Here is a 16,758-nt window from a genome sequence, read left to right as displayed (position 1 = left end):
CCACTGCCTTCTCTAATGATAATTTGTCAATAACTGTAAAATAATCATGTGGCCATCTCATATTGAGTTGCCTTAAAGATTGGTTTATACTCTATTAAAAATTAGGAAGATTTGTATTTATTAGATATATGGCAGGACAAAAAAAAAAGGAATCATAATTGATATTAGTCAATGATTTAAGAATGCAAAGAAAATATTTTATTTCTTTGTCTCAAATAAAAAAAATATATTCCGGGTTAAGATCACATGTTGTTTCGAGTTACTATTATTTTGTTCGGTTTAACATCTTGATTAGTTATCGGATTTGTCATTACGAATTTTATAATTTTAAAAATCCTAGCCCTTATAGTGGGCTGCATATATTCTGTTTTGATTTAATCAGATATTTAGTAGAAATTCTTTATTTTAACGTTCCTTATCAACAAGTTCCTTATAAACAAGAGTAATGACAATTTTAACTGTTAATGAGATATTTGTTAGAAATTTTTTCCAAGATTGGTTGAATGGTTAAAGCGCCCTATACATAATTGACGAATTCGTAAGTTCAATACCTATGCCAATGAGATCGTCTATTGAAATTGACTATGTATCAATGGAATCACATTATCCATTCATAACGAATTGACCTACTGCTGTATGTCTTGTCTTTGGCATAAGAGTCCCGAGACATCTCTGCGCAGGAGAGAAGTACAGCAGGGTAGAGACAACAAAATAACTTAATATGTTATTACACCATTCTCGAAAGAAGGAGAATACAAGACATACCTAAGACAAAGAAAAAGAAGAACGAGACAGATCGAAAGACAAAGAATTTTAATTTTTTTTTTCAAATTTATAATACTATTTAATATTTTAAATGAAAAAAATGAAAAACTAAAGGATGAGTTTAAATATTTAATTAAAGTAGAGGAGCAAAATGTGTGTTTATTTGATCTCCTCTCCTCTCCTCTCCGGGAGTCCCTATGACTCTGTATATAGAATAGGCATTGAACCTCTTTTTATTTCTGGCAATCGTTTTCTCTTTCTACCGACGATTGATTTCTTATGAAACCCGCCTACCTATATGTTTGCCAGTGAATTTCTCCCTGGAATCTGACCTACGCACGACGCTGATTTCCAACTATCCCCCTCTATTTACAGGAGAGATCTTCTCTACGGTACAAGATACACCACCGCTGATTTTGATGGGGAAGAAAAGGAAGTCTGTCGCCACCAGCCTTGACGAAGTTGATCGAACCATGTATTCCTCCTTTAGCAGCGCCGCCAACTCCTTATCCCAGCTTTACACCCAGGCCATGCACCAACAAAAACTCACGTTTCAGGCCGGTGAACGCCATGGATTGGTAATTAATCAAATTCTATACATTTTTTTTATATCTATTAGCTTCCTGATGGCCATGGTTTTCATTTTAAGTGCTAAAAGCCCTGACCCATATACATGTTTATGTCTGATTGGTATAAATTGATGATTAAGTTGAATGATAGTCATAAGTTAAGTATATGTTGAATTGTCATGTCAACAAGCATATCTCTTTTCAACTAGGGCTAGAAAAGATGAATCAAGTATCAAGCTTCTTTGTAATTTTTCTCTTTGAAGTATGTTACAACTAAAAAACCATTGTCTTTTGTTGCTGAGAACCTCAGTGTATATCCTCAAAGGACAAAGAAATTAATCTTGTTGAATGCCAAGATGATAGAATTTCACGCCATCTTGATTTCTTAACTAGCAAACTCATTTCATGGTATAATATTGCATCCTATTGTAGGAAAAACTATATCAATGGATTCTGAGGCAACATGAAGGGGGGTCAAGACTAAACACCAATGATATACTCAGCTATCTTCAGGTCTGAGATTATTTTCCTGATCTAACTTACTGATATGCAATTTTTGATATTATTCTTATTCAGAGTTCTTAATGACATTATCATTGATTAATATGAAAGAAGTTTATCTAAGTAAGTCTTCCACTTTCTTGATTAAATTCTATAAACCCTGTCTAGGGTTCATATCAGATTTATGTAGAATTGATGTTCCCAAAATGAAACCATTTGTTATTGAGGGTGGATGATATGCTATATATGTTACCATATCCATTTTCTGTGAGATCATACATTTTTTATTTGGTGTAGTTGATGATAGATTTTGGTTTAGGGTTTGATACAACTGAAAATTAAGTGTAGAAGGTTGAATATTGAATTTATGTGTTCTCATAATGTGTTATATGCTGTTGAAAGCTAGAACTAGTTAAGTGCATATGAATTTAAGTACTTGGTATGTAATCTTATTCGATAAAATGTGGAACTAATATTTTGAAAGTACTTCAAAACTATTTTACCCTCATAGTAACGTAATTTCATTAATTAAGAAGGGTTGAAGTTATCTTGTGTATGCTCTTACTATATTACCGACTTAAGTCTTTCATAAACCCCGAACCAAATTAAGCCAGATTTTATAGTTTAATTTGAAGCGAATCTAAAAGAATTGAGTGATTTTAGATAACAATTATCAAATGAACTTAATTCAAAGAGTGCCTTATACCCTTGTAAATGTAAGTACGTGATGATTTGATATAATGTGGAACTAATATCTTGAAAGTACCTGAAGACTATTTTACTCTCATAGTAGCGTGATTTGTTTTATTTACAAGGGTTACAGTTATCTTTTGTACTTTCTTATTATATTACCGAGTTAAGTGATTCATAACTTACTGAATTAAGTTAGAATTGAACTTAATTTGATCTGGATGTAACGAATTGAGTGATTATAGTTAACAACAATTATGAAATGAACCTAATTCAAAGACTGCCTTATACTATTTGCCTTTGAGTGATGATACATCATAATAGCCATGAAAAACGCATTTGTTCTTGACATTGTCAATAATCCAGTTGTTGAAATGGGTAATTTTATAAAAAAAAAGGATTTTGGCTTATTGAAAACAATTTCCTATCAGAGTGAACTAGACTGTCATGGAGAGGAACCATCTAGAAGTCCACTTCAGAATCCACCAAATTCACAACTAACAACGAACAACACTACAGGCCAAGGTGTGACCCTAGTTTCTTCAGGCTCATCGGATTCTGGACAAGGTTTTCCTTCCAAGCAGAATGATCAACAACCGAAGAACCATGTTTTCTCCAATGCTCTATCGAGTCCAGTTCGGAGAAGCCTTCATATAGCTCAGGGAGGTTTTTATCCACCAAACGGGTCTCAACCCTCATCAAGGAACAATGAAAACAATATTACCAACAATAATCAGAACAGAGATTCAAATTCTTACAATTCTGTTGATTTGTCAATGGATATGCATGATAGTCCTGATCACGAGTCAACCTACTGAAACCTTTTGGAAAAAGATCTCTATCGTCTTTTTAACCCTTTGCTGGTTGTTGGCAGGCATTTTTTTTTCTTCTTCTTATTGTTATAAAATTTAGAATGGATGGGTAATGAACTATGTAAAAGGTGTTTGTGGCTTGATGAAATTTGTGTTAAGTTTTTTATTGGTCTGATCTGATCTCTCTTAACCTCTTATATTTTTGTTCATAAAAATGTTTTTTACTTCATCCAACTTTCTAAGAGAGATGATTGATCTGTGCAATTTTTATTGGAACTGTAATGTTAACCTTCCTTTTCCAATTTCTGGATTGAATTTGAATCTAGATGCAAAATTGTTGATAAAATTTTGAATTTGTGTTTGATTAGATTTTGTTTTCAAATGTGATATTATCTGAACTTGCATTTCAAATTTGATGTCATTTAAACTGCATCTAAATTTTTTAATTTTAGTGAGATAATTATTTGATTTTGCCCTATTGGAGTGATAACAAAAGAAAGTGGACAGTGAAATTGTAAAAATTAATGATTGAGTTATTCTATAACTATTTAATATTATCTTGAACTTCTTTTGTTGTTCCTCTTCGATAGTAAGAGCAGGTTCGTGCGATCCAAAATTGGTAGGTCCTATGCTTTACATTCCTCTCGAATTTTGAGTGGGATGAACTGAAATTGTAAGTTTATTCTGTGCATTTTTTAAAAATATTTTTAGTCGAACGTGAGATTGACTCTCTCAGGAGTCGTTTTGTCTTAAATTGAGATGAGAAACCAAAATAAAACTTATTAATAGTTAGACGTACTTTTGACTCTTTTTTAAGAGTTGACACTCAATTTATTTCGAGAGAAACTATGAAATGAAATAAAAAATTTAGAATTTTTTTTTAGCTTGGTGCTTGGTTACGTGTGAAAAAGGACCTTTCTGAAAAGACAGTCTCTAGTATGAAACAAATTTAGCCTTTTGCCTTTTTGTTTTAATTCTGACAAGTTATGCATATTTTATTTAATTTAAATCAATAACTTAATTTCATTTATTTCTCTACCTATACCCTAGCCTAAGATGTAGAGAAAACATACTCTTTCCATGGGAACGAACCCAGTATTTAGAATTGGGGTGAGCTTAAAAAAATAACGAAAAAAATTCTAAATAAAATTAATGTATAAATATAAGTTTTACCATTATTTTTAATAATTAGATAAAAAAAACAGTGAATTATATTGATTTTTTAAAAGAAATTAGAGGGTATTGTCAAATTTGAACAGTAAAATATATATATATATATTTTTTGGGTGGGCTTCAGCCCACTCAAGCCCTACATAGATCCGTCTCTGTCTAGACTAAGACATTTCAGTAGATAAGATTTTATTTTAGTTGAGCCGAATTCTCTGTATAGATGACAAATTATGGACAGAAAATCAATAAACGATTCGGGTCAGAAATGACTTAAACGTGCAATGTGTCCAAAAATTAAAATTAGTACATACAAAATTAAAAAATAATTCAAGAATCATCTTGGAATTTTCCTCATATTTTTCGGACACCTGTAACACAAGTTATGGACACTACAAGTTATGTTAAATGAGGTAAAATGACCAAATTACCCATGACCAAAACTTTTGAGTTCCATAAAATATGGAAAATTATTCTGGGTCATTTTCTATTTTTTTGAGTTTTTTTTAAAAAAATATTTAAGGCTTACTTAGTTAAAAAGAACGGCTTAAAATATCAAAGTCAAACAGACAGGCTTTAAGAGACTGAACCGGTCCAACCAGTTTAAGTGTGAACCAGACCGCTAACACTAAGTCGGTCTAGTCAATAAAAGTCAACAAAGCTAACTGAACCAGTGTTCATTCTTTTTCATTCATCATTTATTTTTTACAACAATTTCGAATCAATTTCAAATCCAACTAGAATATGCATCAAGATATTCCATGAATCCAACCAAATCAAGAACAAGTCGAACAAACATCAATTAATGGCATCAATTAATGGCCAAGAACTGAACATGATTTTCAGACTTTTATAAAAACTTTATGCCGAATTCAGATACTCATCTCGATGGATTAAACTAATTTCTAAAGCTACTAACAAACTCCTAATTAGGTTTATAATATGCTTAAGTCAACTAGCAATCCTAAATCAAACTGTAACTCATGCATGCATGCATGAGTTTAGGGTTTAGAGTTTCACCGAAACAACGAATAAGACAATAGAAAAATATACAATTCTTGAAATTTGATTAAACCAAAATGAAATCATCATAGGAACTCAATTATGTCCAAATCAAAATGAAATCATCATAGGAATTCAATTATGTCTTTAAATCAGATCGAGAGTCACTAAACAAGCCTAACTAACCAACAATTAAGAAAAATATTGCACAAATCCTAAACCATTCTTAACCGTCGTCAAAACCTCCACACAACATCAATTTCTTTTTACTAATAACTTTCAAATCGTTCACAAAATGACTCTTAATCATCTTCTTCTTTTCTAGACAAATCTAAAAACTTCAGCCAAGTTTCAAATTAGACAAATCTTCTCTGACTAACTCGTTAGTTTTTTATTAAGCAATTAGTTCTTAGGTAACTTTAGGATGGTAAGCAAACCAATAGAAACAAGAAAAATGGTGAAGAAATGAATCAAATATGCACTCCGTCAACTACATTTAAATTTTCCATCCATATTTTAGGTGTTCCATTAGCGTTTAAGGAATTCCGTCAACTACAATTAAATTTTCCGCTAGGAGAAGCGTGACCTGTCGAATGCGTAACATTTTTCTTCAATTTTTGCTGCACATTATCACTAACAATTACAAAAATAAATATTTATAATATTATTATACAACCAACTAAATGTTTATATTATTTAATTTATTTTATAAAACTAAATATTAAATAATAAAAACTGAAAAAAAAAATGTTCATTCAAAATATATTAAAAGGAATTAAAAACTGAGAGCAAAATTTAAATTATAAATGGTATTACAAATATATATAACTTTAACAAAAATAACTCAATTATGTATTTTTTAATTTGAGAATTTAGTCAAAGTTAATTGGTAAAAATAGCAAATTATCTCTTTTAATCATATATATTTTATTTATTAAAATCATATTTTGACATAAATAAATTAAAAAAATAAAAAATAAAAAGTTCGTTAAAATGATGTTCAAAATTTCAAATAGCAACTGCTTCCGTATATATATAAAAAAGGCTTTTTACCTTTATTACGGTTCTCCTTCTATGTTCATAAACTTTCACTCTTTTTGGAGAGATCTCACAATTCACAAAGAACGCTGAATCTTCCGATCGAGCTTTCGTCGCAGCCGGAGATCTCTACTCGATCTCAGGTAATCGTTTCTTCTCCTCGTTGAGCTGTTTCCGTAGCATAAAGCATTATCGAAAATGGAGTTCATGTTACTAAAATGCGATTAGTTTCCACCATTAACTTAACTGTAGTACTAATGAGATCTTCCACTTCATTGCCGATCGGATGGATCCTTGAATGATCTGAATCTCGTTGTTTATTTGATTTCTCCTTAATTAGGCATTGTTTTCATCTGCTTCTTGTTCTTGTTTGGAAATTGCATTGAATAGTTCACAATTGAGATTTTCTCTCCGTTAACTGTGTATTTGAGATGCCAAATAACTGCTCTACGAGTAACTTTCTTTTTACATTTTGGATTTGTCTGCAATTTTTAAGTGTAAAGTTATCTTTGGATCGAATTGCGGTTGAAATGTTGAATGTGAATGTGAATGCTATTATTGGTTGGTACGTACTATCACCTTCCTAATCTTCTCACCATACCTACTTGTTCTTATCCAGAATAAAGCATGTCACCAAAGATTCTTTCCAACTAATGTCATATAAATATTACTGTTTCTTCGATGTATACTTCTCATAGTTATTGGTCTTCGTCCAAGCTTGCTGTTCATTTAAATTATTAACATTCATTGTTGGAAATACGCAATTTATACAACAGACCATTATTAGTCACACCCTGATCTTCAGCTGGCTTCCACGAAAGACCGGTTGGTTCGTAGGTGTGCTTCGTTTGTTTGTTTCAGTCCTGGTGCTGCAGCAGGACTTGAAACCTCATCTACACAACCACATGATAATACTCTTCAAGAATCTGCTTCTCCTAACAAACAACAAGGGATACTCAAGGATGAGTTGTCCAATGTAGAGGATGCTTCAAGAAAGAGTCTAAAGAGTAGCTTGAAGAAACTAACGAGTGACATTCCAGTCTCCAGTGTTGAGGAAACTGATGGTTATACAGAAAGGAGGACGGTGAAATGGACTGATGATTCTGGAGGAAAGTTGGCTGAAATTCGGGAATTTGAGCTCAGGTTGTTTAGAGTTTCTTGGCTTTCTTTGTTATTTAACTTGAATGTTCTTGAGCTTACAATGAAGTACATTTTGTTGACAGCGATTTAGGCGAATCAGATGATGAATTCGAGAATGGAAATGAAAGGAGGTGTTTGTGTAGATTAATATAGATTCTACTCTTCTTCAAGGGAGGTTTTGGACTTCAATATTCATCTGCCAACATTATTGAGCCTACTTAGAATCGGGTAATTTCTCTATTTTCCATCTGGATACATATTTCTCTATGGTTTTCTTCACCATTACCAATCAAAAGTTCTGATTTCATCATGAATTTCCCCCAAATTTTTGCAATCATGTTCCCACATTATCATATCACCCTCTTTACTATATGAAATGTTCAAAAGAATGTTATGCATAATCCATTTACCTGAGCTTTCTTCCATTCTCCCCAAGTGGAAAGAATTGATGATTTGCGAAAGTTTGCATATTGTTAAGCCCTATCTTAGTGTAGATATGTTCCAATTTCAATGTATAAACTCTTGAATATATTATTTAATGGAATGTAACACACTTTTAGCAAGAAAAATACAATAAAAAATTGTGATTGTGATTAAGATCATAGATAGATAACTGTCTGTGATAAAAATTATCTCATTTGAACTCACTTTTGTGTATGATAGATAATTTAGTCACACATATTCAACCATACTATTTATTGATGATTTTTTCAGATCAAAATATCCTAAACCAATTTGTAATGTTATGAAAAATAATATACAAATTTTATTAGAAATAAATCAAATCATGCCTAGTGAAACAAAAATCCAACCTATTTGAAAGTAATATATTCTAGACTTATTTTATTTTCACAATCATTTTACAGTGTAAGTCATTTGCTGAGACTTGAGATAAACATGTTTTTAGTCATTTTCTTCTTTGTTATGTTTTAGTTACTCTGAAATGTTAAGAGGAATGGATTTTTGATTTACATGTTTGATTTATGATGGTTTGATACATGAAATCTATATTAAACTCGTTTTTAAATCTTGTATACATTAATTATCTTTGTTTGGAAACCTAGTTTCATAACTTGATTTGGATGAAAGAGATTTGTTATTTTTTTAAGTATTTAATTTGAATATTGATATGATTCAGTGAGAAAAAAATATCAGAACTGTACCGATACCAAAATCATTACAAAAACAAATTCCTAAATAAAATTTTGTACATTAAATATATATATACAAAGAGGAATGATAGGGAGCACGACTTTGGAGGAGCGACTCGTACAGCGAAAGTGACCTTATTGTTATACGAAAGTGACCTCGTTGTTATACAAAAGAGACCCCGTTCCTTTTGTATAACAACGAGGTCTCTTTTGTATAACAGCGAGGTCACTTTCGTATAACAGTGAAGTCATTTCGTATAACAGTGAGATCACTTTCGCTGTACAAGTCGCTCCCCAAAGTCGTGCTCCCAATCATTTTTCATATATATAATACATAAAAATAAATAAATAGCTAAACCTACACTTTATTTTATTAAGTTCTCAACTTCTAAAACCTGCCAACATCACTAGATTCATTTTTCTCTCTAATAAAATAAAAACGGTATAATAACACAATACCATACCACCGATATTTTTTTTTGGTAAAATACCATACCCGAAATATCACATTTGTTTTTATGATATCACAAATTTCATTATGGTATACCACAAATATTAAATATTATGTATAATATCACAAAATTTCATTATGGTATGTCACAAATATTATGTATATTTTTGATATTCTGTACAGACTATATTTGAGTTTTCTTTATATATAAAAATTTTGATGTCCAGGTTTTTATAAATTTTTTTCATATAATATAATATTTAATTAGTAACTAAATTTAACATATTCTTCATTTAATTTTATAAATATTTAAATTAAAAAAGATTAAAATCTAATTAAATAAAGAAATATATAGAAAAAAGTTATGATCCTAGATATATAACTGAAGTACTGATCCTACTGTTAAGATCTCTTTGTACTCTGAAAATGGAAATGAAAGTGATAGATTGATACAAGTATGAAAGCATAGAATCACAACAAAACCAATCACTAGTATTATTTCCATTGCAGGATAAACAGAAATCAATCAAGCAAGAAATCACAGAAGAATCAATCCCAACAATTCAGATCTAATCAAAACAGGAACATTATTATTATTATTATTATAATGATGATCATCATCATCATCATAGAAGAATCAAGCAGATGAAATAGGTGTAGAAGTAGAAGAAGAAGAAATAAACAGATTAATATGATCCAAAAAGGTTAAATTCGCTGGCCTATCTTTTCTTCTCACATACCCCTTCGTTTCCTTCTTCGAATAAACACTCAATCCTTTCTCCCCATTCCTTTTCCACATCGCCGCCGCATAACTCCGATGCGCATAATACGCTTCCGCACTCATACCACCACATCCTCCTTCCGCAATCACTTTGATAGGTAATCTTTCATAGTGACCGCGATTAGTGCCTTCAAGTTCGTCCATTCGTGGAATCGCTGATTGAGAAACAGCGTATAGTTCGCCGTATACACGATCGCCAGATCCAGGCATGTTGAGTAGGAAAGGAACCTTGTATGGACCGCAAACTAGAGGTAATTTGTCAATCGTACGATAGACACCGAGAAATGAAGCGTCGCCGGTGTCGATCATGTCTTGGAGAAGTCCGTGATTTGAAAACCCTTGTTTTAGGGTTCCGTATGTGAAGATTAACTTTCCTCCTTCCAATATGATTCGCTGATCGGCCACCATGTTAATGTAATCTGTTGTATGGATTACGGATTACGGATTACGGATTCTCTCTCGTCTCGATTGAAAATGATCGTTTCCTAATCCTACCGGCCAGTCTCGGCGAACACACAGAAGAGAGAGAGAAAGGGCTAGTGTATGGTACATTTATAATATTGGTTGGTTTTAATCTAGGAAGAAATTAAATGAATTGAGGAAATTTGAGGGTATATTTAATTTTGTTCATTTAAAAAAATAAAAAATAAATAAAAGGAGAAATTTGAACAAATAACCCCACTAATAAGGTGAATAATCAATTGTGCGGACGCATAATTTAAAAAGCGCTGGTGACCCTCTTATATTTTTTAATGACAATTGTACCTTTGCGTAACACAATTCCAGTTGCGTGATGCAATTGGATTTTTTTATTTTCAAAATTTTTTTTCGTCACGCAATCACGCAACTAGGGCATTTTCGTCTAAAAAAAATTTCATAATTAAATTTTTTTGAAAATAAAAAAATAAAAAATTGCGTCACGCAACTGGGGCATTTTCGTCCAAAAACAATAAAAGAGGTCACCAACGTTTTTTTTTTATCCTCTGCATTTTCCACAATTCACCCATTTTTTTGGGTCATCTCCTCAAATTTCCCTAAAAAAAAAATGGTAAGAAAGACTTTTTGTTTTTTAAGAAAGTAGTAATTTATTAATTAAAATAATATATAAGATTACAAGCATCCAAAATGAAAGAAGGCAGTGATTCAGCATTAATAGTCACGCAAAATTTTGGTAACTTCATTGTGCAAGAATATGGGTAAGTTGAACTAACTTTTTTACGAGGAAGTTTGACGAGAATTCTAATCAAAATAGTTTGGCATTTTTTTTAATTGACTCAACTAATTTGAAATTTTCCTTAAATAGTATGTTACAAATGCTATAAAATATCTAAAAAAAACTGCTTGTGTGACCTGATTTTTTCCTTTTCAAAGTATACAATGAAGCATGCACCATATTATGGAATTTTTTCCTATAGAATAATACAAACATCTTAATATTATGGGTATATTAAATGTACCATCACCATATTTGAAAACACCTAAAATTAAAGTAGGGTGGGGTTGGAGTTGGAGTTGAACGAATAAATATTATTAAATTTGTTGATATATATTTAACTATAAAAATTACATAGCATTATTTCATTTAAATCAATTACCTAATAAGATATTAAAAATATATAATTTTTAAGTAAATTAGGAAAATTTTCGTGCGATGCACACGGGATAAGAATAAAAACAAGATAAATTTAAAAAATTATAATAATATCTATTTAATGTTTAAAATTCTTAATAAATCACGAATAATATATTAAAATAAAAAAATATAACGCTCTCATTCCACATTTTATTCACTTCGGTAAAACAACTTATTTTCTCACATGTTTCATCACATATTTTTTTCCAAATGATTCTCTCATCTCGTGACTTTACACTTTCACTTTGTCAATCAAATATTTGATTCATATTTTTTAATAATTAGCATCGTGACCTCACACTTTGGTCAATCAAATATTTGATTCATATTTGTGTAACCACTTTCAAATGATATCGGTCTATTATCTCTCGACAAACCACATCTCAATCACACTTGGTTAAATGTTGTACTTGTTTTGTTAAGTTGCAAGTTCGAAACATATAAATAGCATTTTTAATTTTATTTTTAACCGTTTTAAGTTTATGGAAGGTCAACTCACAATCCGACTCAAGTATCCATTTACTCTCACATATATATATCTAAATTAAGCACAACTCTCGACCCGACAATCCAGATACTTTAAAAATTAAGCATCATTATATATATATATTATTATTATTATTATTATTATTTTTTTTTCAAACTCCGTAGTTGGAGTTGGGTTTCCAAATATGATTTTTTAGTCCTTTATTTCGTTACAAATATATGAGAATAGTTTAAAGAAGTGGCTTGTTGTCCTTCAAGTATACACATTCAATAGTCATTGTATATTTTGTATAATCCATCTTGAATTGTTGTTTTTCTCATTTAATAATGCATGATTCCAAATTTTCCAAAGAACATTAATAATAATAACTTTAATCAATACTAAATTTACTTTAGAGAAGTTTTTTTATCATCAACTCGAGTTCACCGGTCCATGTCGGAGATGGTGGGAGTAGTCATTAGACCATTCATGTAGGTTGTTTTAGAATGCGCGCAAATCGATGACATCGTTCTTTTAGCTCCCTTAGTAAAGGAAGCTTTAAAGACCAAGTCATGCTCAATTCCCTTTGATGACAAGTTCTCTAGTAAGATGAGACTTGATGTCCAAAGAAAGTGTCTACCTTATATCCTTAACAAATCACCAAAATGAGCTTACGACTTGATGAATGCGACCTAGCAACATCTCTCTTCCAATATGGCTAATAGCAAACCAACCTATTGAGGGGACACTAAATACCTCTATCCTTCCATACTATAGAGAGGGAGGGCAACAAATTGGGTTTTATGTAATTAAGCTTGACGTTCGAGTTCATTATTTCTCCGCTCGATCTAAAGGAACAACTTTTTTTGTCCTCTTTCAACCATATGGCCAGTGGTGCAGCCTTGATTCAGTGGTCCCATGCTCTCATCGAAGATGCTAATGAGGATTCGAGAAGTGTATATTCCAATTATGTCTGTATCCGATATCACAAGTCATACCGTTTCTACTTTTCGGGAAAGTTAGTCTTCATGTATTTAGGCATTATTTATGCTATGATCATTACAAGTGTTCTTGAATTTATTGTTTGGGCTCCTCATATGTTTACAATGGGGGTTTAGGCGTTGATACTAGTTACAATTTTAACACTTAACTCGTTCTATTGTCTATACATAGAAAGATCATAGATTTAGTAACTTTAGAGATTTCCTCCACACATCCGATTTTACATGCATCGAGATCTGTTTGGATACAACTTTCCTTCCTTTGGTTCCAATTTTTTGATAATATGTTTTACTTTAAAAAGTTTATCAACCACTCATAGTTAATCAAAACACGTTAGGGAAGCTCGAATTTTGGTACTTTAAAAGAACCTTACTAATAATAACTTTTATTCAATGCCAAATTTATCTTATAGAAGTTTTTTTATCATCATTTTGAGTTCACTGAGTCCATGTTGGAGACAATGGGGTAGTGGTTGTACCCATTCGTGCATGTTGTTTTAGAAAGAGCGCAAATCGATGTCATAGTTCTTTTAGATCCCTTGGTAAATGGAGCTTTCAAGACCAAGTCATGCTCAATTCTCTTTGATGATAAGTTGAACTACCGCCTCTAGTAAGATGCAAGATTTGGCGTCCAAAGTAATGTCTACCTTGACAAATCAACGAAAGGAGATTTTGACTTGATCAATGCGACTTAGTAATATCCCTCTTTCAAAATTTCTAATAGAAAATAAAAAATGAATTGATTAGAAACAAATTTGAACATATTCTTGACTGGAGGGACAAGACCTCTACCCTTCCATCATATAGAGAGGAATGGAAAAACTTTTGGTTTTATGTAATTGAGCACGACCTTCGAATTTATCATTTTTCTGCTCGACCTAAAGAGGTTTTTATCCTCTTTTAGCCATATGTTTAGTGGTGCAACTTTGGTTAGTGGCCCCATGTGATGGAAAAATGTATTCTTAAAAACAAAACACTTTCTCAATTAATTGAGTATAAGAGATAAACAAAACAAAATAAAATCAAAGCGACAATATAAGACAAATTTTAGCGTGAAAAAACCTCTCTTCAAATCAAGAGTAAAACACCACAGGACCGAATAGGCCACTTAACAATCCATTATCATCAACAAGGCTACAAACAAATGTTCCCTCAAGATATAATCAAACTAGAGTCTATTTAATTTCCTAAAGATCACACAACAATCTTAACAAATAACAACAAAGACAAGAAAGAACAAGATCAACCAAACATACTAATTCTGTAATTCTAGTTTTCTGTTGGACTCACTTAGAATTAGAAGCCTCAAAATACAGATCTTCTCCGTTTAGAACGTAGCCTCAGAAATAAACAACAAGTTGTCAAAGTTTGAAGTGGATCAAACAATAAAAACTCCCACAAATAGAAATCTTTTCCACCTGATACTTCAAACTCCTAAATATGTTTTTCTCTACTCTCTCTCTCATCTTGTTTACAAAACCCAGATAACATAGATGAACAAATAAAGTCACTTCACATTATATAATGCGGGCCTAAATAAAGCTTACACCAAGTTGAGTCTCTCCAACTTGGAAGACAAAACCCAAAAAACTCCTCCGACCGACTAGTTGCAGGGCAATGTCAACCCGGTAATCGAGCGACATAACTCAAACTTATTTCGTGATAATATCTCTGTCATCATATCTGATCCATTATAATATATATGAATCTTTTCAAGTTATAACATCTTATCATTCAAAACATCAGAAATCCAGTGATAACGAACTTCAATATGTTTCGACTTTGAGTAAAATGAAGAATTACTGGCAAGATGAATTGCACTTTTATTATCACAAAATAAAACGTACATTTATTGTTTCAACTCAAGTTTCATTTTGAATTTTTTCAACCACAATAATTCTTTTGTTTCCTTCACAACAACTATAAGTTCCGTTTCGGTAACAAAAAGAGCATCACACTTTTGCAATTTAGATTGCCAAGCCATTTCTCACCCGATAAAAGTCACCATATATCTTGAAGTAGATTTTTGATTATCCAAGCATTCGGCCATATCTGAATCAATATATTCAATTAACATGCGCTTCTCAAATCCAAGTTAATTGAAGATTCTTCGTTCCCCATAGATATCTCATAATCCACTTCACGACTTCTTAGTGATGTCTTCCCGGATTTGATAAATATCTACTCACCAAACCAACAACGTGCATTATATCAGGTCTAGTACAAACTATATCGTACATAAAACTACCATCTGCCAAAGAATATGAATATGCAACTTCTCATCATAAATAGAAGGACAATCAATATAACTAGGCTTAAAGTGAGAAGCTAAAGGAATACTCACCACTTTAGCTTTATCCATATTGAAGCGTCAAAAAACTTTCTCAATGTACATCTCTTGTGACAAATGCAATTTTCTTGTATCTAGATCACGGATATTCGAATCCCAAGAATTTGACGTGCTAGTCCCAAATCTTTCATGGAAAACAACTTACTCAAAGTCTCTTTTAGCTCACTGATTTTAGAAATGTTTCTTCCAACAATCAATATATCATCTACATAGAGTATAAAAATAATAAAATCATCATCTGAGAATTTTTGCACAAAAATGAAATGATCGGTCTTGTTCATATTGTACCCATGTTCAACCAAAACTGAACCGAACTTCAGATGCCATTGTCGCGACGCTTGTTTGAAACCGTAAAGACCCTCCACTAATTTTTTCATGAAAACCCTCTAATTTCTCCATGTATATCTCTTCTTCTAAATCTACATGTAGAAAGACTATTTTCACATCCATTTGTTCAAACCTCTAGGGTAAGACTAGCGACTAAATCAAGAACCACACGAATATATTGCATTTTCACCTCAAGAGAAAAGATTTTTTCAAAGTCAATATATTTTCTTTGCGAGAAGTCTTTTACAACCAATCGAGTCTTATATCTAGGTTGTGAAGTATGCTCATCTTGATTTAACCAATAAAGCCATCGTATTTTCAAAACTTTATTGTAAAGGAAACTTTGTTCCATATATACATTCATGGTGGTTAAGAGTTACCTTATTGTGAATTTATGGGTGATTTATGTTAATGTTTAAGAACTTTATGTGAAAATCTATTTTAGAAAAAAAATGTATTTGAATAATTTTAAAAAATTCCGATGCCGGGAATCGAACCCGGGTCCCCTGGGTGAAAGCCAGATATCCTAACCGCTGGACGACATCGGATTATATGTTTAGATTTTACTCGAATATAAATAGTACATGTACGGAGAATACATGTTGAATATTAGATTTTTGGATACCATTTTTATCCTTAATATAATATAATATATTAATTTTAAAACTCATTTATCTATACTTGATTAAACTTGTAAAAAAAATGTTTTTAAAATAACTTCTATTAAATAAAAATTCAATGATAATTCTTAACTTTAAGGAATGGTAGACAATGTAGGACACTTAACCTTCCTAACTGAATATTTCATTTTTTTATTATTTATATTAAGATTTTAAAGTGAATTTAGTATTGTTTTAAAATATTAAATAATAAAGAAAAATTATATTATTTTTTCACAATCATAATTCAAAATT

The 16,758-nt window shown here is 31.3% G+C and overlaps 2 protein-coding genes and 1 non-coding gene across 3 annotated transcripts; 1 reads left to right on the top strand and 2 right to left on the bottom strand.

Annotated features, from left to right (window-relative positions):
• Nucleotides 1–988: 988 nt before the first annotated feature.
• On the top strand, nt 989–3,512 carry LOC124931242 (homeobox protein 2-like). The gene is made up of 3 exons (XM_047471667.1): nt 989–1,343; nt 1,767–1,847; nt 2,957–3,512. Exons 1-3 carry the CDS (start codon nt 1,185–1,187, stop codon nt 3,341–3,343), a joined length of 627 nt encoding a protein of 208 aa, XP_047327623.1. The 5' UTR covers nt 989–1,184; the 3' UTR covers nt 3,344–3,512.
• A 6,245-nt stretch (nt 3,513–9,757) lies between these two features.
• Nucleotides 9,758–10,598, bottom strand: LOC124931557 (putative gamma-glutamylcyclotransferase At3g02910). Its single transcript, XM_047472050.1, has one exon. The coding sequence runs from the start codon at nt 10,473–10,475 to the stop codon at nt 9,924–9,926; it is 552 nt and encodes a 183-aa protein (XP_047328006.1). The 5' UTR covers nt 10,476–10,598; the 3' UTR covers nt 9,758–9,923.
• Nucleotides 10,599–16,320: 5,722 nt separating this feature from the next.
• Nucleotides 16,321–16,392, bottom strand: TRNAE-UUC. The gene has a single exon. It is a non-coding gene; the product is annotated as a tRNA-Glu (tRNA).
• Between the last annotated feature and the right edge of the window lie 366 nt (nt 16,393–16,758).

Source organism: Impatiens glandulifera, chromosome 3 (assembly GCF_907164915.1).
Source record: "Impatiens glandulifera chromosome 3, dImpGla2.1, whole genome shotgun sequence".
In the NCBI taxonomy this organism is placed as follows: Eukaryota; Viridiplantae; Streptophyta; class Magnoliopsida; order Ericales; family Balsaminaceae; genus Impatiens; species Impatiens glandulifera.
This window is presented reverse-complemented; position numbering and strand designations above follow the sequence as displayed.